This window comes from Meriones unguiculatus, chromosome 11, assembly GCF_030254825.1.
Source record: "Meriones unguiculatus strain TT.TT164.6M chromosome 11, Bangor_MerUng_6.1, whole genome shotgun sequence".
NCBI lineage: Eukaryota > Metazoa > Chordata > Mammalia > Rodentia > Muridae > Meriones > Meriones unguiculatus.
In genome coordinates, this window is record NC_083359.1 from 107,687,961 (window position 1) to 107,714,261 (window position 26,301).

At 45.0% G+C, this 26,301-nt stretch overlaps 2 protein-coding genes across 4 annotated transcripts in view; one reads left to right on the top strand and one right to left on the bottom strand.

Annotated features, from left to right (window-relative positions):
* Ush2a (usherin) overlaps positions 1-2,301 on the top strand; it is a 653,036-nt gene extending 650,735 nt beyond the window's left edge. The window contains exon 71 of the mRNA XM_060365102.1: positions 185-2,301. Coding sequence (XP_060221085.1) covers positions 185-274 — 90 coding nt within the window. The 3' untranslated portion in view covers positions 275-2,301. The remainder of the gene's footprint in view (positions 1-184) is intronic.
* A 3,101-nt stretch (positions 2,302-5,402) lies between these two features.
* Positions 5,403-26,301, bottom strand: part of Kctd3 (potassium channel tetramerization domain containing 3) — a 36,768-nt gene continuing 15,869 nt past the window's right edge. Inside the window, exons 10-18 of one of the 3 annotated variants that reach the window (XM_021647375.2) lie at positions 22,822-22,937; positions 18,818-18,905; positions 18,619-18,735; positions 16,521-16,691; positions 13,937-14,092; positions 12,295-12,391; positions 8,885-9,069; positions 8,627-8,759; positions 5,403-6,951 (exon numbers count right to left, since the gene is read on the bottom strand). In XM_021647375.2, the coding sequence (XP_021503050.1) occupies positions 6,393-6,951; positions 8,627-8,759; positions 8,885-9,069; positions 12,295-12,391; positions 13,937-14,092; positions 16,521-16,691; positions 18,619-18,735; positions 18,818-18,905; positions 22,822-22,937 (1,622 nt within the window). In that variant the 3' untranslated portion in view covers positions 5,403-6,392. Of the gene's footprint in view, positions 6,952-8,626; positions 8,766-8,884; positions 9,070-12,294; positions 12,392-13,936; positions 14,093-16,520; positions 16,692-18,618; positions 18,736-18,817; positions 18,906-22,821; positions 22,938-26,301 lie in introns of all 3 variants that reach the window. The other 2 variants (XM_021647376.2, XM_060364907.1) reach the window with 2 other exon arrangements.

Consider the following 26,301-nt stretch of genomic DNA (forward strand, 5'->3'; position numbering starts at 1 on the left):
ACAGCTCATGTGTGCACGTGATCCCGTCAATGAAGAGAGTTTAAAGGAAGGTCTGTCTCCAACCACATTCTAGTAGCAGCTCTCAACTCACTGAACACTTTTTATAACAAAGTGGTAGGCTATGAATGAGGAGCACATATAATGACAGTTGACTATTTTAACCAGTGATCGGCTTGCTTTTCAGTATGTGGATGAAGAGGAACTAATGAATGCCATCAAGGGTTTCAGCTCAGTGACCAAGGAACATACCACCTTCACCGACACCCAGCTGTAAAGAATGGAAGCTATAACATGGAACCCCGGGGTGCATGTTCCGTACCCTGTTTTCCCAGTTATCACCCATGTCACAGTATCTGAAGAACACTTAGATTTTGTTTTTTAATAGAGACCTAAAATAAATAGTTGAGAAAAGCAGAGAAATGATGAGAAATTGTGTCCACACTTAAAGCTTGCACTGCCCTGCTGGTTTCGTGGAGAAGAAAGAATACAGTTCGATGGGCTCTGTCCAAGACACTGTTCGGTAGAGGGACATTGCAGCCCTTTCCAAGATGACACACATTTGTTACCAGTAGTGAGGTGTTACCTGTTTAAAACCAAGTAAATCAGTTGAGAGGCTCTTCTTGCTCTTTTTCAACCTGCTATGTCCGGCAGAGGATGAACTCCAAGCAAGAGCCACACCGGTGACCACACTCCACACTGAAGCTGAGAACCAGCTCTGCATGCATGCACATGGCTCTGGCTCTAGAGCTGTGGCTTCCACCAAAGCAGGTGCCATTTGGCTGTGCACAGCTCTCACAGCTGTTTCCAAGAACCGAGCAGCTCACTGAAGCTGGGTTTTCACAAATGGAACACCTTTGCTTCAACCAAGGTCTTATTTCCAAACTAAAATTTGTGAAATTGTCAATACTTTTCATAAACTAGGAATCTGCTGTTCCTGGAAAGCAATGTAAGAAAACCTCCTTCCCTTCAGTCTTAAAGCTTCTGGGAAGTTATTCCGGGTCTATGTGACAATATCTTGTGGGTCTGTGCCAAGAGGCAGGTGGCAAACACATTAAGGGGACTAACTCATTTTGCTGGAAAGCCACTATTTACTCCCATGATCAAACAGTCTAAGACTAGACTTCAGGGGTGGACTGTCACCCAAATCTATGACACAGCAGCTCCTAAACACTTGCCACCTTTACGTGTCAAAGCACAGACCTGGATTAAACACTCCCGTCACGACTGCCACAGATACTATCTAAAATAGTGGGCATCCATAGTGCCTGTACAAATCGTAATGCGCATTTTCCTGTCTTGCCAAAAGATTTATACCTTTAGAACTGGAAACAGAACTGGTCAGACTGTTAGGTTCTTTATCTCACATAATTTCTAGATTTTATCAACAGTGGGCCTCTACAGTGTTGAACTGAACCAAGATCAGGAACAAAATCATTAGGGAGAAATAGTTGTTTTGACAACCTCTCTTAAAGACTTAAGCCTAATGTCTAGGGAGTGTGAAGGAAACACTAATCATTTTATTCTTTGATGATACTTTCCTGCTGTGTGTTTAGAACCAAAGAGGTACCCAAACTTAATCATTTCTTTTTCACTGTCAAGGCCAGGTGAGGCTCTGGTCCTCAGGGCTCACCAGACTTGACAGGAACCTCTGCCTCCTCTGGCCTTATAGTTCCGTCTATGTGAGGGTAAGACAAAACCCTTGCTTGCCCATTGCTTCACTTGGAAGTATGGAGGAAATGTCGCTTAGCTGACATTCTTCTTTGTAGACAGAACAGGAGAGCAGATGATTCTGGGACCCAGGAAGCCTTTAAGAGAAGAGGGGAAATGTCTCCCTTTTAATACCTCTGACCACATTAATCTCCTGAGTATTGTGCCAGGCTGATGTAGCTGGCCTTCTAACGACTGAGTCATTTTCTGACAAAGCTTGGGGGCTGGGGAGTAGGGTGACAAACACTTCAACTTTGTTTAGACATATACTTTTGTTATTCAAGCCAGTCCTTGTGACTGTAACAGAGTAGATCAATAACTGATTTAAGCAGTAGTGTGATAACAATGCACTGAACTTTGATCTTTCACATACCTTGTACAACTTGCCCAGGCCCCTGTAACTTGCTTGTGCTTTCCAGCTTTCTTTTCTATTTTGGAGCAACACCCAGTTTTCTTATGAGACTTAATAATGCTAACAGACTGACAATCTGAACAAACTAACCTGTGATGATCTGTGTAAGTCAGCTTGGCAGATGTCATGGCAGTTGTCTGGATTCAAAGACAGGACTGTATACTACCACCTAATAAAAGAAAGCCGAGTCCAAACTACACCTGTGTGACTTCATTCACCTGCGTACACGCTGCTACACTGGGGCTTGGCGAGGCCGCAGGTCAACCTTACGGAGGACGTGAGTTTTCACACAGCGCAGAGGACCTACCACAACGCAGCTCTGGGTTTTGAGTCCCAGCAGCACATAAAGAACTCGATGCTGGAGCTGCTACTTAGATTCTTTTTCTCACCAGCTGTTTTATTTCCCACATGAGATAGATGAGTCACGATGCCTTTACTCTGCTTCTGTAGCAGGGAGAAACAGCCAGAAGGCTAGCCTGACTGAGGACAGCGGGCTTTGGAGGATACTCTGAGACAAACAGGCTAGCACCCGACTCTCCACAGCCAGCTTCTCAGGGGAGAGGACATTCTGAGACAAACAGTCTAGCACCCGACTCTCCACAGCCAGCTTCTCAGGGAACTCAAAACAACACAGGACAAGTGGATACACACAAGGCATTTGTTTGCTCTTCCACTAAACTGAAAACAGTGGTTTACAATAAAGACTTGCTGTGGAGTCCATTGACAATTAGCTGGACCCAAACCACTTGTCCTTATAACCAGGAAAGGCTGGTCCTGATGAGTCTCATCACCTATTGGGTCATGCAGTGGGGGCAGGGTTGGACAGACACAGAAGAGAGTTTTCTTTTAGAATCTGTAAATTTTATAAAACAGCAGATAAGTGCGGGAGTACCCACAGTCTGGGCGAGTCAAGCTGACAAAAGCATCTGCTTTCCTCAGTGGTCTAACGTGAGAACTCTTCCTGGTTGGACTTGGGGGGCAACTGCTTGGAAGCCTGTACCTACACTCAATTGTGGGTGTCTTCAAGTGAGGGCAGACAAGCTGAAAAGCCTAACACCCTGTTTTTCTTTTCGTTCTTCTAACAAGTAGGCTCTAAGAACAAAGGTGAGTGAATTCGCCCATGATCTCACACAAGGGCAACATCCCGGGGTAAGTGAGGGGCTATACCGGCCAAAGAAAACCAGAGAGTTTTGAGTGTCATAGAGCTTGTTATGCCCAGTGTAAAGAAAGCAGATGTGTGCTGATGTTGAGAACTTGGAAACCATTTGTCCCATCTGTGCTGTGATGGGAGGAAAGATGGAGGGGTCTCAGCATAGGAGTGCCCTTTTCTCTGTCCACAGCTCCCAGTCTGCACAGATGGGTGTCTGCAGGGCAGGGAATGCGCTGAGATCTCAACACCTACCTGTGGCTCAGTACCCTCCACTCCCAGCTTCTCCTCAAGTCTTTCTCAGAGCCATCTTGTCTGCCCCTGCAGACTTGGGCCCAGGTACTCCCAGTTCCATTTGCTTCCAAAATATCTGCTGCCCGATGCCACTATCTCTCAGAACTCGTGGCTTGCCGTAAGAGTCACTTTCTATGTCTGAAAGTGACACACACCAAGTGCACTGCTCCACTCCTGCTTCACATGGCCCCGGAGTCCAAGGCTTAAGACATTTCCAGTGAGCAGTGGCTTATCCAAGTGCAGAGCTGGCGGCAGAACCAGGTCGGAAGGAGGCATAGCAACTGGCATAGCAGCTGCAGCCACTGGAGGTGCAGGGCAGGAAAAGCATGAAGACCAGGGAGCCTTCACCTCCAGCCTCCCACCCAAGAAGGATGATGCTTCTTTGCCTCTGTTGCTGGCATCCGCTTGTCCTGTACCTGGCCCTGCACTACTGCAAACTCACGAGCAAACAACACGCCATGCACATGACACCATGCCCGCTACTCCCCTCCCTCGGTGGAGGTGAGGGCTGTTGGTGATTCTGACCTTGCTGGCCACGGTGTGGAGAGCCTGACCTCCGGCACGGGAACCTTCTCAGTACTCCTCCTGGTTTTCAGTCAGCTGGACTGGCATAGATGTCACCTCAAATCCTGGGTGAACTCCCAGGAAATTTAATGGAGAGCTGGTTGTCCAGGGGATCATGAGCTCTTAAAGAATTCCACATCTGGGAACAAGAGAAGAACCAGTTGCCAAGAAAACAAAAGGAGCAGGTTTGTCCTTACCCCTCCAGGCTGAGAGGGCTGTCTGGGGAGTCTGCTGACAGGACTCTAGGTTGTGTTTTACAGGCCTTTGTCCTTCCCTGTCTACACAACCATCCTTCCACCTTCCTGCCTTCCTCTGACTCTTCAAAATGAGCTCCATAAAGAACCTGTTTACAGGTCCCTCAGAGTATGCTGTGCTGCTCTAGCACGAATGCTGGCATCCACAGAAATGCTGCAACTGGTGGGAAAATCACAGCACATCATGGTGCACAGGAAGATGGTGTGACTAGAGACCTAAATGTGAACTAGGTTTACTATACCAACCAAAGAATATTCTAGCAATCCTGAGCAGCACATAAAGAGCAACAGAGACACACCTATTAAAAAAACCAGACTGTGATGAGTATGGTCCGGTCCAACATACCCTAAAATCAACTGTGATACCCTTTCCAAAAATGAGTCCATTACCAGATATTCAATGAAATGGGGCTAGGACAACTAGATTTAATGCTGGGAAATCCTGATGAGAAAGCCAAGAAGCAAATTATTGTTTTTTTTTTAAACAGAAGCCATCAGTCTGAAAGCTGGCTCAGCCATGGGCTAAGTCTTCTCTGTGGTCTGTGATGAGGACAATGCTTACCTCACTTGGCGTAACAGAACACTTACAACAAAACAGCCTGAACTATTTTCACCGTGAACTACGCTTCCCCCTTTTCACAGCAGTCAGAGTATACAGACCTGCTTCATTATTGCTCTGAGTCACAAACTTGACAAGAAAGGCACAGCAAGAAAAGACAGACAAGTAGAATCCGGCTCTCCTGTAAGATGGAAGACACAAGGCCCACTGTGCAAATGCTGCAGTCCGTGCTTTAAGTTGCGCTTCCATTTGTTCCTGCAACAGAGGCTCATGTGTAGGCCGGGCTGGCCTCCACCTGCCAGGCTGGGGTAAGTGCTCACACCATGTTTCTATAAAACTTTAGTCCCAACCAACTTTTCCTCTCTTTAGCGGTTCCTCTTACATGAAAAACATTTCTTTTCACAGACAAATGTGGGTACAGCTTAAATAGGATAATGTTCCTTAAATAACCAAAGACAAACTGACTTAACCTTTCTCATTGGATTTAATCAACAAATAAATACAAGAAAATTGGTATGGAAACCACTAATAATATAGTAAACTTTAAAGAATTTATTCCAATTTCATTATACTTCTGGGAATGGGAAATATACATCATTCACTAGTAAATGCTCATGGGTTTAAATTTAAATTTTCTTCATTTACAGATAAAGGTAAACCACTCCAGTTAAATGAAGAAAATGTACAAAAATTTTTCTTTTGCTCCCAGAGTTCAAAACAAAGCCAAAACATTTTTACATACCAAAGCATTTAACTCCAAATTCAGAATTCCAATCCTATGTGACACTCCAAAAACACAGTGGCTCATAAAGTAGCTGGACTAGCAAATGGAGGGATCCCATCTGACCACCCAGATCCCCATCATTACTTTACCTATTCAAACACAGACAGTTGTTCCCACTGGAAGGACTTCAGGTATCAATCACTGGTGATGCATGCTGTATTAACTCCCAAGAATCAGAAAATGACCCACAATGAAATACAATCACCCTAAAGACGTAGTGCACGATAGAGCTGGGGTCCAGTAATAGTGTTTTGAGTTAACAATAGACCTTTTCACAACATAGCACCTCATTAATTATCTAGTAAACACTTCGCAATCACAAGGGTTGGGAGCCCATGTTCCAAGATTATGTGATTCACTTTAAGGTACCACTGCAAGACAAGGCTTGGGCAACGGCGTTGGGAAGAGGGCCCGCTGCCTCACATGCTCTAGGGGAACACCATGGAAATGACTCCTGCTTACAAGCTGCCGTTCCGTGTGCCTGCAGGATTAGAGCTACTTCTGAGTGTTGAGAAAGGCTCACTAAGCCCCTTAGGAGAGTATGCTCTGTTCCTGCTTCAGCAGAGTCAGACTGTCCTGCAGAGTTTTTGATGTAAAAGCCAATGTACTGAAACCCAGGAAATGTGGTTTTTCCTGTAAATTTTGCAAAACTCTCATGCACTTTGGTGATTTCACAAGCTGTACTCTTGGCCTGAGGAGTCACTCTTTTTATGCCGAGGTGAGGGAGTGGTCTTTGTTGGAGATGGGGATGCTGTACCAGGGGAGTCAGTCCCTCCATCAGAGGTACTTGGGGAGGATGCGAGATAGGGAACCTTCTTTCTTCCAAGGAATCCTCCTGCTTCGAATCCTTTCTTCCGTAACTCCACTTTATGTTCACTTTCATCCTCTGATGACCTTTTCTTGGGCTCTGACAAACCTTCTGCTGTTTTATGCACTTCTGACCCACCCTCTAATTCTTTCACACATCTGACTTCTGTCCCAGGGGACTTTCTCTCTGATGTACTGCACTCCCCAGCTGCCCCTTTCACCTCAGCCTGTGCTGGACCCATCTGCCCATTTTCAGGGACAGCTCTCTCCACGCTTCTGTTGAAATTGAGAGTCTGGAAGTCCCTGTAGCTGTGGAAACTCTCAGTCCTCCGTGCTCTGGCTAACAAAGGGCTCTCTCGGTAAGGCCGTGTGGCACCGTAAGTGGCTGCTTCGGGGATTGTTTCGTGGTGCTGCAGCTGAAGGCTGAAAGGCAGATTTTAAAAGTGACAGTTATGATTTCACTCTAAGGTCTCAGGAGCGTATCTCAGCAGTTAAACTGCCAACTAAAACATCATTAAAACATATAAGGCATATTACTATCCACCCCTCTCTATGAGAATGTATCTGTCAAGCTAACCGTACTACATACAATTACCAACTTAGGTAATACCATACATACACTCACAATCAAGCAAAAATTTTGAATAGCAGGGGGAAAAGGAAAATACTCTTTAAAACCAGAAAGGAATCAATGTAATTCAATATTCGGTCCTTGGATAATCAGAATTAGATTTTTTTGTCAATATGGCTGGAAAAGTGTTATGGATATAAATATGTTTTTGTTTTGGTCTCAGGTGTGGGATGTGAGACTGATTCAGATGGGCCACATCAGCAGACTATTTGCCTCATGTGGGCTCTGAGAGGAGCTCTTTGCCATCTACAGATAGTTTAAATCTGAGGACTCTGGAGAGGAAAGTAATTCAAGATCTGAGAGAGTAGATCTCAGAGAAAGAACAAGGCTGTTCCTGCTTCTCCCTTGCTGCTCCTGGTTGCTGTTGTGAAACAAGTAGTTGGAGATCTACTGAAATGAGAGTTGGACTGGCTCCAAGAAACACAACAACCTTGACCAGCAGGAAGCAGCTAAGAAAGAATTGCAGCCCCTCTCCCACTAACCCTTTCTCTCTCCTACCTGGTGTTGGGGTGTTGGAAGGGATTGGAGTGGACTGGGAAAAAGATGTAAGTAATGTAAATAAAAGGTTTTTTCTTAAGTATACCAACAGAAAAGGCAGAGTATTTCATTGTACTAAGTAAACAATGCCCTGATATGAAATTAGACAAAGTAATTTAACCACTTTTGATTAGCAATGAACCTGAGCAGTAAGAACAAAACTTTACAAAGTATCCAACTGATACCCGATCTTCCTAATGCAGGGGGAGTTACTGGTCACATGGTTGCATTCCAGCTGTCAGTCATTTCCAGCGGTGGCTGGAATGATACATGTCAGTTGGTGACGCTGATTATGAAGGTTTAGGAGGTCTGGCTTGCTGCAGGAAGTATGTCGCTGGGGTGGGCTTTGGGAATTTAAGGCCTTGTGCATTTCTAGTTCACCCTCTCCGCTCTGCGCTTGCAGTTGAGGATGTAAGCCCTCAGCATCCTGCTCCAGCTGCCTTGCATGCTGCCTGCTGCCTATATGCCGGGCTCTTAACCTGTGGAATCTCAAGCTCACATAAACTTCTTCTGTAAATTATCACGGTCATGGTGTGCCATCACAACAGAAGAGTAACTCTCCAAAAGGCAAAGGGCAAAAGAGGGTTAAGGGTCAGGCTCAAAAGGTAAAAAGCACGTTTGGCATAAATCCAGGGGTCAATCACAGCACATGCCACACACATAAAAGACCACAGTGCTTTTTTTCCATGCACATTATACATGTATGAAACTATCAAAAACCTAATTCAGTAACAGTTTGAAAATATTTTCCTAAGAACGTGCTATGCAAATAGAAAAGATTTATTTATATTTAAACAGTTCAGTATCAACAAATATGACTCAAACTGTATTTAGAAAAATACAGCTTCCACAACTGAATGTTACAGCATATCAGACAACTGTCCAGCAGAAATCCCTCCACCAGGAAGTACTGTCCGCTCCCTGACCCACCTAGAGCTGGACTCTCGCAGGCGGCTGTGCTGAAGCACGGAAGTGGCAGGACTGATGTTGGGCGTAGCACAGCGGGATGTGCTCAGATCACATTGGTCCAACAGCTTGAGCAGCTCTTCCTCTGTGGGGCCACCTGCATCTTAGGAGAGAAACACTCATCAGCGTCCCAGGTCAAAAGTCAGCCCTGACACACACACACGCGCACACACACACACACACACACACACACACACACACACCCTCCTGTGCCTGACCTACCCTGGTCCTCGCTCTTGTTGACCATGTCCATAGCTGTGGTCAGGTCCCACATCTGGATGCTACCATTGCTGTGGCCAGTGAACAGGTAGCGCCTTGGCCGTGAGCCCATCCTGCTGGAGCCCTCACACTCTCTCACAGTGAATGAGGATATTGTAGTGCAGTCCACAGCCTGGATTTCACATATTCTGCAAAGACGGGGGTTAGAGATCAAGAAAGCAATTACATGCATTGTACAATTCAAACGTCTCACTAATTTCTCATTTTCAGAATCACACACATGAACATGTATCTAAAATAGTTTTAAAATGGTCATAGGAAGTTGACAGAAAAATCAAATCTTGTTTCTCTGAATCAGAAAAACTTTTCACACATTGTTCTCAACTGAAATATAGAGATACAACTTAGTCACAAAAATCATCTTGGGAATAAGCAAATCTTTACAATGCAAGAAAAATGCAAGAAAACAGAAAAAGGAAAGAGGGAGGGAGGGATAGAGAGGGGGAACAAAAATAAATAAAATATGCTGATGTAGGGATGAGAACCCCTCCAGTTTGTGCACAGTGTTTTACAACTCAGGCCCACAAAAGCTCCAGAGCTCTGAGTCAGAAGTGAAGCAGCTCAGCAGCACAGAAAGGCACAGCCAGCATGGGGAGAGTGAGAGGCTGAGCACCCCAGGAGGAGGAAGCAAAGCTCAGTGGAGGCAGCCAAGGGAGCTGCCAGTCCTGCTGGCCACACAGGCCACACACACTGGAGTTATCCGCTCTGGAGTAAACTTCGTTTCACTGTGTGTATGGTCTGCTCTGATCACGTGTAAAGACATTAGCAATTGTCATTCATTTCAGTGGGTAGAACTTTAAAAACAGATTTATATGTATGTGTGAGTGCCTGTCCGCATGCCTGGTGGCCCAGGAAGTCAGAGAAGAGCACTGGATTCCCTGCAGCTGGCAGTACATGTGGTTGTGAGCTGCCCACAATGGATGCCGGAAACTGAACCCTGGTTCTCTGCAGAAACAGCAACTGTCTCTAGCACCGAGTCACTAGTATCTACAAAAATCAAATCAAACCAGTTTTTTGTTTGTTTGTCTGTCAGGACAATAATCTTCTTTATTATTACTCATATAAGAATTAACATTTATTCATATTTGTAAAAGTGACTTGATTAAAAAAAAAAATCTGTATTTCTGAATGAGCACTGAGCATTTTACCCAGGGTCCTCCTTATTGCTTAGCTTCTTTAGGTGTACAGCTTTCAGTATCTTTATTCTATATGTCTAATATCCATTTAGATGCGCAATCCTCATTCAGAAAGGCAAATGGGATTGACATCGGAAGAGGGAGAAAACAGGGAACAGCACAGGAGCTTACCACAGAGGGCCTCTGAAAGACTCTACCCTGCAGGGTATCAAGGCATAGGCTAAGATTCATAGCCAAACTTTGGGCAGAGTGCAGGGAATCTTATGAAAGAAGGGAGAGACAGAAAGACCTGGAAGGGACAGGAGCTCCACAAGGAGAGCAACAGAACCACAAAATCTGGGCCCAGGGCTCTTTTCTGAGACTGATACTCCAACAAAGAACCATGCATGGAGATAACCTAGAACCCCTGCACAGATGTAGTCCATGGCAGCTCCGTCTCCAAGTAGGTTCCCTAGTGAGGGGAACAGGGGCTGTCTGTGACATGAACTCAGTGGCTGGATCTTTGATCACTTCCCCCTGAGGGGGAGCAGCCTTACCAGGCTACAGAGGAAGACAATGAAGCCAGTCCTGATGAGACCTGATAGGTTAGAGTCAGAGGGAAGGGGAGAAGGACCTCTCCTACCAGTGGACTGGGGAAGGGACAAAGGAGGAGTACCAGGAGGGAGGATGGGATTGGGAGGGGATGAAGGTGGGGCCTACAGCTAAGATACAAAGTGAATAAATTGTAATTTAAAAAAATAAATAAGTAAAAATCCGTATTTCTGGGTCATCTCTAAAATAAAATAAAACCCTGTTACGGTATGCACGAGAACACCCTTTTGCAGTGGTCTTTCTGCCATGGAGTGGAGTCCTTATCTCTACAGGATTCAGGGTTAACCCTGTTCAGTCTCTGTCTCCTGTGGCCTCAGCTGTCAGTGACCTTGTAGGTGACAAAAGCATCAACTCTACAAAGCAACCTATGCTTATTCTTTCTGCCACTATAGTTCCCCTCAGACCATAAACTCTCATACGCAGGAAACTTTCCAAGATAACACAGACGGGGATATGAAAACAGAACACATGAGTCAAGATTAATAAACTTTAGGCAGCTTCTGTACTCAGAACACAGAAAGCACAGTCCAAACTCTCAATTCTTTTTGTCAAAAAAAAAAAAAAAAAATCTGTTGGCGTAGTAGTCATTTTCTAGAATTCATTAACTACTAATGACCATATGCAATTTCTGATGGAAATAAAACTGATTATTTTGCAGAGCTTGTTCACTGAAGCAGCATGTAACCAGACATGCCAAACAAAGGTAAGCAGAGAGCCTTAAACACACCAACAGCACCAGCAACATCCAAAAGGAAATCTGCCCATTTAAGGACTACTACTAGGAATTTTGCTTGCTCATGCAGAAAAGAAACAGCAATATTAGGGTCAATCATTTTCAAAGTAAAACAAGATGGCAGAAAAGCTCATTTCCACAAATGTCCACTGCAGTGACGGACTATAAGGATTTGTTTTCATCACTTTACCACAGGGTATACTCTCTAGACATGGAACCTTATTCTGTCAGGCAGGCGATGAGGTCACTTAGGTTGAATTTACATCGCTAATAAAGACAGTATTCGAATCAGAATTTAGTGTACCTGGCAGCCATGAAATCCACTGTCACTGCCATTAAAATCAGACAAAAAATAAAATAAGATAAAATAAAATAAAAAAATAAAAATAAAAAAGCATCTCTGAAGACAGAAGCAGAAAAGACTGTCCTGGTAACGCTCAGGAACAGAGCAGCCCCCTGCCTGCAAGCACAGGGCACAGCTAGATGGCCATTCCAGAGAAAAGGAACTGATGCTAATTGGAACCATGGCAGTTATGCAGCTTACATGACCATCAGCGGAGAATGGTCGGCTTCCTTACTTTTGTTAATAAAGATGCTCAGGGAATCTGTACTGCCCCATCTGAGAGATGCATGTCATGGACACACATCTGTACACACATCTGCACACAGTGGCTCAAAGGTCTCTGAGTTCTGCCTTTCTATGGTGCTCTCAGTCTGTTACATCCACAGAGACTTGGTGGAAGCACACTGCTGAGTTCCAGCTATCTAGTGGTTAGCTGGCACATGGACTTCTGTCTCAGCATGTTCCTATGGAGCTCTTCCACCTCTAGCAGATGGCCCCTGCACTCTGGGAGACAAAGTCATGTGAGCACACAAGCCCTATGGAGCAGCACCTTTTTCCAGTTGACGACAGCCTGACAAACAGCTTGTTGGTAATGGGAACAACCTTCTGGATAAACACTTGTTGATCATCCCGTTCTCCAAAAGGCCCTGTGTTGGGAAAAAGAAAAGGTTGAAAAGGAGGGGGCACGATTCCATTTTATAAAAGCACATTAATACTAATACTCCTCTCCCCAAACAACTGCCACTCCTGCTGTGTGGCACAACGTCACACCCACACACATCAGCAAAAATATGTCCAGCTGCAATAATTTCTAAAATACAGGTGCACAACACTTTTTTTTTATGTGCATTGGTATGGGGGTATCAGATCCCTTGGAATTGGAAACAGTTGTGAGCTGCCATGTGGGTGCTGAGAATTGAACCCAGGTCCTCTGGAAGAGCACAGAGTGCTCTTAACCACTGAGAAATCTCTCCAGCCCTATGCACAATATTTCTTTTCGAAAATGTGTGTGTGTGTGTGTGTATGTGTGTTTGTGCGTCCATGTTTGTGAGTGTGTGCATATTATCTGTGTGTGTCTATGTGAGTGTGTCTGTGTGTCCCTGTGCCACATGTGTGTATATGCCCACAGAGGACAGTAGAGGGCACTGGATCCCAAAAAGCTGCCCTGTGTGCTCGCTGGGAATGAACTCAGGTCTTCCATCTCTTCAGGCCCACAACACTTCAAATTATACCTTGTGCGTTAACGACTACCATCTGAGGTTAATAGCGCCTTCAGGATCTGTATTATCGGTACCAGAAGGACCCTTGAGGATATGCCTAGATTCTGATAATTTAGAAAAGGCTTGGGAGCATGGACCCGATCCCTAGAACCCTTCCACACAAAAAACCTTCCACATGGCAAGCTCTGTGTTGTTGCTGATGTGCTGGAAAAACACGGACACTAAGTTACTGGCGGCCCTCAACTCACAAGGCCTGGGCCACACCCACTGAGAACAGGAACGGTGGCATTTTTACCAGCAGGTCATAGATGCTGCCTTGTGCTTCCGAGGGGCTACATACGAAAAGCACCATCATCGCCCCACTTTACAGATGGACAATCAGGGTGCAGAGAGTGAAGCAGGCTAACTACGCAACTCCTGCTGGGACCACACAGAGGACAGTGCTGTGCACACACTGGCCAAACAACTCCAATTCTGTAACAATGCTGACTCTCTTCCCGGCTTCACTTTCCCTCTCATCAGTTCGGCACAGCAATCAACCACAACTTTAATACAAACAGAGCTGGTTAGCATTTGAAGACAGCATTTCAAGGAGGAAATGTTACTGAGAAAAAAAAATTGTTTTTCTCAACTTTTTAAACAGTGAAAATATTTCAGTAATGTAATTTTGTGAATTCACAGACGCTAATAAGAGAACTACAGGGGTTGGTATGATGGCTGTGAGGAACATACACAGACCCAATTCCTGGGTCCACAGAAAACAAGCCAAGTGTCATGTGTGAAAGCCCAGCATGGGGAGGCAGACAGGCTCCCTGGCCAGCTACTCCAGATTATGTGGCGAGTGCCAGGCCAGTAGGGAGCCTGTGTCAGCATCATGCTGAGATCATCCTATCGTCTACAACTACACCCCCCCCCCCACACACACACACACCTCAACCCTGGTCCTGGACTTCCATCTTGGAAGGTACCTACCTATGTCATTTCCAGAGGAATAGCTGCCATGGCTCTCCGTCTCTTCTAAGGACAGGATCTTGAAGGATGCTAAAGGAGTGGAACCTGGCTGAGTGGAGATCATCCCTCTGAACCGTGTCACTGTCCACGTTCGGACATGGTTGTTGTCAGCACACACTAGGAAAGAAAGAACAGGTCTGTCACCACTCTGAAACAAGTTTCTTCTTCCACATAAAGAAGATCATAACACACGTGAAAAGGCAATCAGACTGCATATGTATCTTAAAGCTGTCCTCAGTCTGTGTCTAGGTAATCGAGAGACCTGGGGCTGGGAAGGTAGCCACTGTGAAGAAACTTGCTGCCAAGCCTGAGGACCTGAGCTCCATCTCTAGGCCTACAAGGTGGAGAAAGCCCTGTGGTCAGGAATGCCTGTTTCTCTTCCAGAGTACCCAAATCAGACAACTTACAACTGCCTGTAATTCCAACTCAGGGGACCTGACACCCCCTCCTGGTCTCTTATCCTTATCCATACACAACAAGATACAGACATTCCCATTTTAAAAAATTTGCCTAGGAGTGGTAGGTACATGCCTCTAATACCAGACCTTGAGAGGCAGAGGCAGTCAGATCTCTGTGAGGCCTAGGACAGCCTGTTCTACATGATGAGTTCCAGGACTCATACAAAGACCCTGTCTCATAACCCCCCCCCCCACAGGTTTAATAATAATAGTTTAATTAAAAGATTTTAAAAACCTGGTTTGGAAGGTTTATTTTTAATGCATACTTGTTTTTATAGAAAAAATGCCCAGCTCTAATACAGACTCTAATGTGACTATGAGTAATAAAAAGCTGGTGCCAATAAGATATTTGAAGTGTTTGTCACCAGTTTTCAGTCACTCCTGGCTTAGGCAATTTAGTGTCTCTCTCAAACTTAAAAAACTTTTCTACATCATGTCTTACAGGCCTTTGTTAATTTCTGACTATGAATGCTAGTGAATGATCATATGGTATATTACTTCCTAAACTCTCTCCACATTTTTGTTCTAAATGGGCATGCTTATTAAAAAGATAGAGCCTAAAATATTAAATCCTTCAGACAAGAAGTATACATTTTTGCTTGCTTTACACTTGTCATTTGTAATGATTTTAGAAACATCTGTGAACATCAGGCATATAAAACTTCTGTACAAACATCACAATTCCTACTGCATACAAAGTAACCTTGGCAAACACCAACAACAAATAACTCCTATGCACATCTTAGCAGTATATAATTAACTCAGTTCTCAGAGCCAGGAGCAAGTACAGGAGTCACAGGTAAGGCGGCTGAACAGTCTCATGGGAAATGGCCCTCTAATTTCACTAAGCTTAGCAGGACTGAGGAGATAAATAACTGAAGCAATCCTGGATGATCCAAACATTGATGACAGAACCTTGTTCATACACCATCCGGCAAAGCCCCATTTCAGACACTAGCATGTATACCACAGAAAAAGCACATGGCTGTATTTACATCAGTAGCCACCGGAGGGCAGAGGACTGAGAAGAAGCAACACTCTAGACATGCTTAAACTGGGCATTTAAATCCATACCTACATGTGACATTCCATGTTGAAATATAAATTATATTAGGCACTGCTTTGGCATCACATCCTACGCTGATATAGCCACCACCAGCAGTTATGAGGATCTCAGAGCACGGCCATTTAATCCATACAGCACAGCTAAGAGCTTAAGGTCTCACAGGATGCACACAGCACTGCCCAGCATCTCTCAAGTGCCAAGAGCAGAGAACACAGCCACTACTGTGAAACTCATCTTCCTGAGGGAGATAGAGGACAGGCAAGCAACAATTACAGTGTAAGCCTGTGAAAAGCAGACAGAAGACTAGAAGACTAGGTTAGTTCTACACAGACTGGGAAGCCTTATTGAAGAAGTGTGTGAGTGCGTGAAGGACAGTGGGAAGTGTGTCAGGGCTGAAGGGACAGGGCAACCGAACAAGTATGTAGAAACCCAAATGCATCAAACAAAATAAATGAGCAAAAACGTGCAATGCATTTTACAAAACAGAAAAGCTAGTAGCTTAGTCTCATGATCCAAAGAAAGTAGGTTGGCACTAGGACAAAGTTAGCATGTAATGTCTTACTTCATTATCTAGATGTTTAAAGTTTTGTGCTTATACGGAACTATCAACACACAAAATGTTACTTTCTTCACATAATTTTATATTGTTATGAATTTTAAACATTTTAAGGTCATCAACTATCAAAATGTACATCTAGGTCTACAACTTTAGCTTAAAGCTAAAACTAACCAAATAAAATTTATATTCAAGTTCAAACTTAAGAAAATTCTGACGCGGAAAAATCTTCTTGGCAGTGATCTGATATGCATCTTGACATGAAACATGCCATAAAAAAGAAACACTAGAAAGATAAAACAGAAGGTACATTTCCCAGGTTCATGTACAACGCATCCAGGCCCAGTCAAAGGCACACTCCTGCAGTCATTCATGGCTCAGCAGAGCACACTGCTGTTCGTCTCTCAGTCCACAGAAGCAGGCAGCATGAGGCATTCCAGGAGACGGGAGGGAGTCCTACCCTACCTGACACCAGGTGCTTCTCTGACAGCATGGTCTTTGTCACAGGGCTCCGATGAACTGTGAAGGTCTGGAAGAGCTGCGGCCCAGACCCAACGGTCTCCGGGTGCTGCACGATCACACGCACGGCCCCAGAGCTCGTGCCATAGGCTATCTCAATCCAGTTCCCACTGACACCTGGGAGCCACAAGTCAAAGGAAATGTGTTACATAATGACGAAAAGAAAGTTGCCTAGAACCCCTCCTTGGATGTAGCCCATGGCAGCTCAGTATCCAAGTGGGTTCCCTAATAAGGGGAACAAGGACTATTTCTGACATGAACTCAATGGCTGGCTCTTTAACACTCCCACCCACCGCAAGGGAGGAGCAGCCTTGCTAGGCCACAGAGGAGGACATTGCAGCTAGTCCTGAAGATACCTGATAAGCTAGGGTCAGATGGAAGGGGAGGAGACCTCCCCTATCTATGGACTTGGAAAGGGGCAGGGTAGGTGGGATTGGGAGGGAATGAGGGAGCAGGCTACAGCTGAGATATAAAGTTAATAAACTGTAAGTAATATTTAAAAATGAAATAAAATAAAATAAATTAAAAAAAAAAAAGAAAGGCGCACTGTAAAGCCTCCCTGTGATGACAGAGGCCTAGTAGGAGTCCGAGCTTGTGACCACGCCACTCAGGGTACACATGCGACAGAAAGTCTGCATTGCCTTTATATTTCTGGGCCTTCACTCTGTAATAAAGCTACACCTGGCCCTCCTGCACTGTCTGAGGCTTTGCTGTGGCAGCGACACACTAATCCCACGTATTCAAATGTGGAATTTGAATTGGAATCTGCTCCTTACGGATAGAAACTCATCTCCTTCCAGAATGCCTGAGACATGGTACCAACTCGATACTGATTTACAGAACTAAGAACCCTGCCGTGCCAGGCCCACCAGTGAAACGCCATCTGCACAGCAGCATTCCAGACTTAAGCTCAGAGTGGCACTGGCTTTTACTTCTGCTATGGTACTGAGCTATCCTTGACTTAGCAAGGGTCACCCGCACCGACAGTTTCCAACTCCACATATGGGACAGACACACTGCTTGCAATGCCCACACACTGATGACCACGCTTCCTCTTCCAGTCTACCTTGGCTCAACTGCAGCTTTGGATTTCTTTTCTTTTCCTTCCTATTTTTAAAAGACTTACTTTAATTTTACTCTGTATGACTATTTCACCTGCATGCTCATCTGCACACCGGCTACATGCCTGGTACCCCTGGAGCTAGAAGACGGTGTTAGAGCCAGAGTTATAGCAACCTGTCATTTGGTCCTTGGGACAGACCTGAGTCCTCTGGAAGAGTGGCGAGTGCTGAGGCTGAGCCACTCCTCCTTCCCTCATAGCTTCCCTTAAACTGGTGCCACAGCCCATCACAAATCAAAACACAGGCGGGCACTCACTGGCCTGGATTCTAGTAAGCTTCACAGGTAGAGAACTGTGGGCTTTATTTCCCATAGAATGGGGACAACCCAGGCAATCGGAAAGACGCCATTCTCATGCTTCCTAAGTCCTGCCAACATGAGGAAGGGCTCTGATTTCTAAAACTTTCCCAGTTTTACCTCTAATTGTAAATTAGATTAGGGGGAAACTCATACTTCATTATCCTCATTCTAGAGTAGAGCTCAGCAAGCTTTCTCTAAAGAAACTAGTAGTAGTTAAGTATTTTAAATTCTGCTTTCCATACTGTGTGTCACAGCCTCTTAGCTCTATCACTGAAAGCAGCCAAGGACAATGGGCAAGAAAGAAAGAGAAAGAAAGAAGGAGGGAAGAAGGGAGGGAAACAGGGCTAGCATGAGTAACCCATGGTTTTTATGATTAGAATTTGACTGAAACTTCAGCCATCTCGGCATGCATTACAATCCTTCTGTGCTGATGATTATCTTGTCTAATGAGATCAGTAAAATGGTGCCATGTATAAGCAGCACATTCAAGCTCATGGTCTGTACCCAGGCACATGATAACATGCTAGTATTTCTCAGCATTCCTTCATTACAGGGCATCCTCTAGGACAGTAAACTCATAAGTACACCAAGTGCCAAGAGCCCCCAAGGCAGGCCTTGTACTGACTTGTTTTGGGGGTTAGGTAAACACTCAGGGCAGTGATGGCATCGTTGGAAGGGTCATGGTAGAGCTCAGTGACAAGGAGGTCATTATCCTTCATCCGTAGTGGGAACTTCTGCATGTCTGTAGACAAGAACACATCTAGTCAGAACTACAGAGGGAGAGGTCTCCGAGCCCTCGTGTACAAAGCTCGCTTGCTGCTCACCTATGTAATATATCGATCCATTGTTGCATCCCAGGAGAAGGAAGGAGCCTGCAGTGTCATAACTGGTGATTGGCACAACATCCTGCACCTGATGTGGTGAGAACATTACATTTCAGGAATCTCATCTCTACTCTGTGTTCCAACTTCCTCAGTACTCTGATTCTTTGGGGTATTCCAATAACCAATTTTAGGAAGGCTTGGACAATGCCTTGGGCCCAGGGAACTGAAAAGCTCTCATACAGCTCTGAAGACCATGTTTTAGTTGCATCCTACTCCAGCCCATGCTCTCTCGATCAGATGGACCACCTCCTCTTGCTGCACGGAATCACTACATCACTGGAACTGGGAGTTCTAGGCGGACCTCACCCTTCCTCCCATAGCACTCATACAGAATCAAGTGCCAAAAACACAAAGTGACTAATCAGAGCTAGTGGACAGCACAGTGATTTCCAGACAGAGTGCAGCTGCCTGACACCCTGTTGCAACTTCAAGTGGACAGCATCCTGGTCTTACTGTCCTTACTAAAGTTTCTTCCAGGAGATGGCAGAGGCAAGGCTCCCATGTGTCTTGTTTTGCATCTCTTCAAAGCAACCAGTCTGGTTTGCAAACAAGTTAAGTACAGAAATCCAAAGGCCTTAAGTTACCACAAAAAAAATGAAGCCAAGGAAACAAAACAAAATGCAGCAGTAAGAAGCAGCATTGGATGCCTCTCTATCATCAGGCCGAGTACATGAAACGTCCCTAATGACTCGATGGTGTAACGCTGTGCACACAACGGCCCACAACACCCCCCAGCAATTAACTCTGCTCCAAGGATGAGCACTTCTTCCTCCTGCTTGTTTTCCAGCAAGGGTAAATTCCACGCGTGAGCTGCTCTGTGTGTTCACTTATATACTATGGCTTAGCTAACGAAGCAAATAACCAGCTGACAGGGATTAGGAGAAAGGAGGGACTTTAGAGAAGAGTATTTTTAGACAGCATGGAGAAGAAGAAGGGCTCTTTACCTCTTGACTCTTTAGCACTCTAGCTCTTGGGCTTTTAGCTGTTGGCCTTTTCCTCTGGGACATCAGCTGAGTAGGAAGATCAGCTGGTTACTTTCTCTGCCTCTCTGAGCTAGCAGGTTTTCACCCAGCACCTGGCTCCTGAGTCTTCATTGGTAAAATAGAATGGTTTGGATTTTCATTTTCCACAACAACACTTTTAGTGTAAGTCTAAATTTAAACTCAAAGAACTTGGGAAAATGATGCTTACATAGTGCTATTTTCCGCTGTTACTGAGGCTCTTTGACAACACTAACGACTACTTTATGGCTCACCCTTTGTGGCAGCACAGTGTATGTGTGTGCACTACGCTGCATGAAAGGGAGAATAAATGAGAAAACCTGATTTCTTATTGTGACTAGATTGTTTTTTATAACATTTCATCAACATTTTATTAAGGCAGAGCTGAGATGCTGACATAAAAATCAGAATTTTACAGTGTTTTTAAGGTTAAACGCAGATGCAAGGCTTAGTGATTCATCTGATTAACACTTCAAACCCATCCTGACTGTACAATTAAAGCAAAGGGCTCAGGGGCTGCCTGTGCACCTCCTCTGCTATTTGTGGCCAGAATGTTGCTAAAGGCCAACTCAGGACCTAGTCAACTGTGCTGCAGCAGTCTGGGAGCCAGCCGCTAGTCAGAGCTGTCGGTTGAGATCTACAGACAAGTCTGAGGCTTCCCAGTACACTATCTCCACAAGGCACTAGGGAGAAATCCAGCTGGGTTCCAAGGCTCATTTGCTGCATGGATGCACAACTTTCCCAGGGTCTTTCTGAAATGTGCAACAATCCACCTGTCAGATGTAGTCCTCAGCCATGCATACGCCAGGCATGAGGGATGAGGTGATGCGCAGACAAAACACCCAAAGCTAAGATCCACCCTGAGGTCACTGGCACAAGTCTCTGGATCTCAAAGCTATTAAAACCTTATGCCGAGTTCTGACAACAGTGAAAAGCCAACAGGACACTAAGGGATCTGCTCCCTCCAGGCCACAGAATAGCATACCCATGTGTGGACAGCCTGGCCCCACTGTAACTCTCTAACTGGCAAAAAGCAAAACTCCCAAAACTCACAACCCTCTTCGCAAGGGCACCACCAGCAGAAGGATCCCGACAACCGACCATCTCAGTCAGTGCCACCTCTGTCCCTGCCTCTCCACTGACAACCACTGCGATGCCTTTCTTCCATTTATCATAACACCTTTTATACAAACCTGACTTCTGTATGTTCCCTGAAATTCAAACAGCTTTCCCAACTATGATCCCTTACCTGAGATTCATCAACAGTGTTTCCAGCTCCCAGCTCCTCAGATCTCAGGACTATTCCTGAAAAGCTTTATGTCAATCATGTCACATACCCCCACCCCTTCCCTTGAGCCTCCCACTCTGAAGTCAACCCTTTACCTCTGCTGAGTATCTTGTCATCTGGCTTAGCTTACTTGCACCCTGTTTTCTATTCCTGATGCCTACATGCCCACAGATGTCCCTAGGGTTCCCATTCCCCAGTATATGCTGGGATCATTCTGAGACCTCAACATACCAGAACCATAGATACACAAGAATAACAAGCCTGGTTTTAACAGGCCACCACCATGCCCTTCATCATCTCTGGACTACCCAGCATTACCTAATGTAAACATTATTTGATCAGCTGGGATCTGTATTATTTAGAACTGTGATAAGAAAGATGTCAATTCTGTTTTGGAATGTTCTCAATCCAGCTGGCTGAATCTATGCATGTGAAACCCAGGGATAAAGAAAGCTTCCTGCATTTTCAAGTCAGCACAACAGGAGATTAAACAGGCTGCAGTGTGATAATTTCTCCAACACTGAAGCCTGAACCTGTCCCTGCCACCACTGTCTTCCCAGCTCTTTTTAAGCTATCAATCCGCTAAAGTTTCTTCCAGTCCCCTGACATCCCTGTATCTTTTCCTGTCTTCCCAGAGCTTTCTTGTTATCTTGGTTTTAACAACCTTGCCGTACTCATATTTTCTCAGCCTTTGGTACACTGCATTCACCTAAATGAAACTCACCCTCAATCAATCCAACTCTTCCCTTGTCCTATCCCTGTTCTCAGTACTAATGGATCACTGGGCCCATGACAAATACATGATTCATAACCCCTATGATACTCGATAACACACCTCCACACTTCTCTTTCCTCACCATCTGTACCAGAGAACGAAGGATCTGGCCACCCTCTCTAGCTGTACTTTGCATCCCACACCCTCCTCACTTCTGGAGAAAAAGCCACCTCCATCTTTCCAGTCTCCAGTGCTTTCTCTGCAACTCCCCTCTCCGCCTACAACATGCTCAAGCTTCTCCTACCCTAGAAAAAAAACAAAAAAGCACAGTCCTTTAAGTGTAGTTACCTTAGAAGAAGACAAACAAAACAAAAACCCACTGAAAAATCTTTCCTGATCTTCACGTTACTTCTAGAGCCCTTAATTTTTCTCCCTTGATTGTCATTGTTTCAGTTTTGTCTCATTCTCCTTGCCTGTCTGTGGATAGTCTATCTCTGACCAGACTTATTATGCTCCCGCACAGTAAATGAAGTGTGCTTCAACTCATATGCACATAGCATGGCTCTTAAAAATCGGGAAATTAAAAAAAAAAAAAAAAGCCAAGACTTAGTTTAAAATTATCATTATATAAACTCCCACTTACACACTTTTTTTGTTTGGTTGGTTTGGTTTCTTGAGGTGAGATTTCTCTGTCCTGGACTCACTTTGTATACCAGGCTGGCCTCAAACTCACAGAAATCCACCTGCCTCTACCTCTCTGAGTGCTGGGATTACAGGTGTGCACCACCACACCCAGTTATAAACTCCCTTTAAGACAGAACAGTTTCTATGTAGAGACAAGTCTCCGGTAAGACTTACTCACCACTGGCAAGAATCCTACAAGGAAGGGGCACAGTCGGCACAAGACTATTCTCACCTCTGCAATGTGAGCGAGACTGACCTGCCAGTGCTGAGTGACAGCATTCCAGACTCCCACTTTCCCTGTGTGACTGGTGGCCACCAACTGGTTCCCAATAAAGAAGAGCGCATCGACAGGGACACCAAGGCTGAACACACCTTCAATGGCAAAGCAAACAGACACATTAATCAAGCATCATTTTAATAATAATTACAACCCAGATTAAAAGCATCATCGCCAGGGTTGCTCGCTTAAGCTACCAACTGTGTGCTGTGCTCAATGGCGACCAGAAAGAAGGTAAAGCCTGTCAGTTCTGAAGCCACTACGGAGCCCTGAAGCAAAGTCTGCCCAGAAATCTCATGTAGCTGTGCGGCTGCCTCATGCTGTGGCTCTCAACTCTAGATCACCACCATAACCGACTGACAGGCAGGACTAGAAAGGACTTGGGGACTGTGCTAGAAATTCAGAGGTAGCATGCTCACAGACTAGATCCCGAGGAACCCCCGACGAAACACATGGCCTTGGCAACCCAACTATCTGGAAGATGTCTAAAAAAGGCAGAAATAAGTTAACACCAAAAAGTCACACTGTACTCAAAACAAGCGTCTAAGCCTTTAATTACAAGCTTATTTTAACCCTTTGTTCCCCAGTATTTACACTTCAGTTGAATTAATTGAAAAGGAACTGTATAAAATGAGAAGATTTCTAAAAGAATACATGCAGACTGACTTTAACAACATTCACAGGTTAGTAGAGGAAAGTGCATTCAACTCTAATGCAATGAAAGACAACAGAAGAATATGAAGAGACGATAATATTCAGAGGGATAAAAAGGACAGGTAAGGGGCTGAGGGAAAAAAACATCCCAAGAGTTGGGTTTTTCACAGGTCTACAGGCGATGAAGCCAGAGAATCAGAAAGGGAGAGCTAGAACTATAAGAAAAAGGACGTGTGGTCAAGGGACCACCCACACTAAGGCCTGGGGCAGACCCCTAGGCTCCTCGCGGCTCTGGCCTAGCTCCAGCATGTCTGCACAGAAAACCTGGCTCTGAGGAACCCTCATCAGTCACAGCTGCTGCTCTTCCTACAACATCTATGAAGAACTCAAGCCAAATAGCTGCCATCATTTTCACTTTGAATATTCTGTGATCAAACTCATGACACTAAAATTCTCATTTAAGAAACGCCTTCTTGGAAATGTCTTTTAACCCAATTCATGAAACTGAATCCAATCCATCAATCGGGCTTTATTTGGACCATTATTAAAGCATTTCAAAGTGCCTGTGTGACACTGTGAACAACATTTTTCAACATTTAGCTACCAAAGCAAAGACTCAGGAGGCCGCAAAGAACTCAGGTGGAAACAAAGTCTGCTTTAAAAAGCACAAGTCTGGAAGCACAAGTCTGGACTGCATAGCAGAACTGGGTGGCTTCTTTTACTATGTGTAAGAGCAGAGCAACACATTGCAGCTTTGAAGTTCTACAGCCATCTTGAAGAAAGCCCGGGGTGCCAAGATAGCTCAGAAGATAAAGTGTAGGCAGTGCTGGCCTGACGACACGAGTTAGAGAAAACCTACAGTGGAAAGAGAAAACCAACTCCTAAAAGGTGCGCCCCAACCTCAGATGACAGGGCACATGCTCACCCCTACACCCACTCACACAGTTTTTTTAATGTCAGAAATAAAGCAGTAAGAAAGATAGGATAAACGGACAAAGCCAAAACTCAGAAGAAAGCAGAGAAAGTCCTGCTGGGAACATCTCCTCTTACACATGTAGTGGCTGTGTAAGTCCACATTCATGGAACAGACACATGACTGCAACACCTGCCAACCAAGACAGAGTAAAATAGGCTGTAAGGGACAAAAACCACCTCTACTGCTCCTTAACAAAACAGGTAAAGGGATAAATTGCACTTCAATGCAGAAGGTAGTAATCCCATATTACACACGATTATTTACATAGCAGTACCATGGGTTTGGGGCAGGAAAACTTTTAAAAATAATTGAAACCAACTTCACTCAGTCCTGCGGCAGAAAGTAAAGCAAGCTGATTCTCCTCCAGAGAAGGGTGAGGTTTGGGAAATCAAGATGACATTGTGGATGGTGTCAGGAATGGAAAGTGTCACTCCCACTTAGGCTCAAGGATCCTGAGCACTGTCCGCAGGGCAGGCAGCAGCAGGAGCTATGAAGAAGTCTGCCCAGGCGGCCTCAGACAAGCCTGCTTGCAGAAGCAGTCCTGCACTACTGGCTGAGTCAGAGGGCACAGTCCATCCAGCCTCTCAAGAACCTAGCACGGACCCAGCAGCCCAGCAGCGTTCTCTGGATGGTGCTGTCAAGTTCTGACGAACGAATAACAGACAGCTGCCTTTCCAGGGCATGAACAAACTGCTCCAGGACCAGCTCCGACAGCTCCCATCATGCTAGCCTTGGAAACAAACTGGAGTGAAATCTCCATTTACAACCGTACAACGAACTTGTTTTCAGTTTATTTACCAACTGTCTCAAGCCTGTATTGCTGCAATAAACACCACAACCAAAAACAACTCGGGGAGGAGTTACAGCTTGCAGTCTAACATCCAGGGAAGTTGGAGCAGGAATCTGCAGGCAGGAGCTGATACACAGGTCATGGAAGAACACGGCTTACTGGCTTGTTCTTCATGGCTTGCTCGGCCTGCTTCTTAAATACTCCAGACCCGTGCACAAGGGTGGCACCAACTGTAGTGACCTGGATTCTTCATAAACACAACATAAGCTTGCCTACAGGCTACCTGGTGCAAGCATTTTCTTAACCGAGTTTCTCTCTTCCCAAGTGACTCTAGCTTGTGTCAAGCTGACATCATGTTGCCAGCACAGCAGTAAGCTTTAATGTTAAAATTTGTTTTCTAACAAACCCAAGGGGGAAGGTTATCCTATCAACCACAATAGGATACATGATATTCAATTATTCCGCATTTTAAAGCAAACCGGACAAAATAGAAGGTGACACTTTTAGGGACTGTACAAGGGGCAGCAGAGGACTCAAAATACAGGTAGCCCTGTCTTCCTGCTTCTGGGTGTTCCCATCACCATACAGAGATGAACACTGCTGTGCAGGGCTATGGGGATGGCACAGGGGTTTCACTAAGGACACCCCAGGTACAAATGAAAGAGGGTACTGTGGAATGGTGGGCTATAAGTAGATAAGGTTCTTCCAATTCAGTCTGGCATGCCTGCCTAAAGACTTCGACACTCACTGAGAGGAAACTAGGAGAGAAGAAGGGAAGGAGGGAGGGAGAGAGCAGGTGGAAAAAGACATTTGGTATTTGGCATCCTGTTCCCTAAAATAACTAAAACAAGCCTAATGCAAGGAAAGCATCAAATGGTATTTGTTGCCAGCTACAGAAATTCAAAGTTTCAAGTGAAAATTATTACTCTGAAGCTCTCAGCTGACGTGAATGTGACTGCTTCCTAACACAGTCAGATGTGTGACTAAGGCCTGGACATAATAGTGAGCGGTTTCCGTGTTTACAAACTCTGCCTAAGTC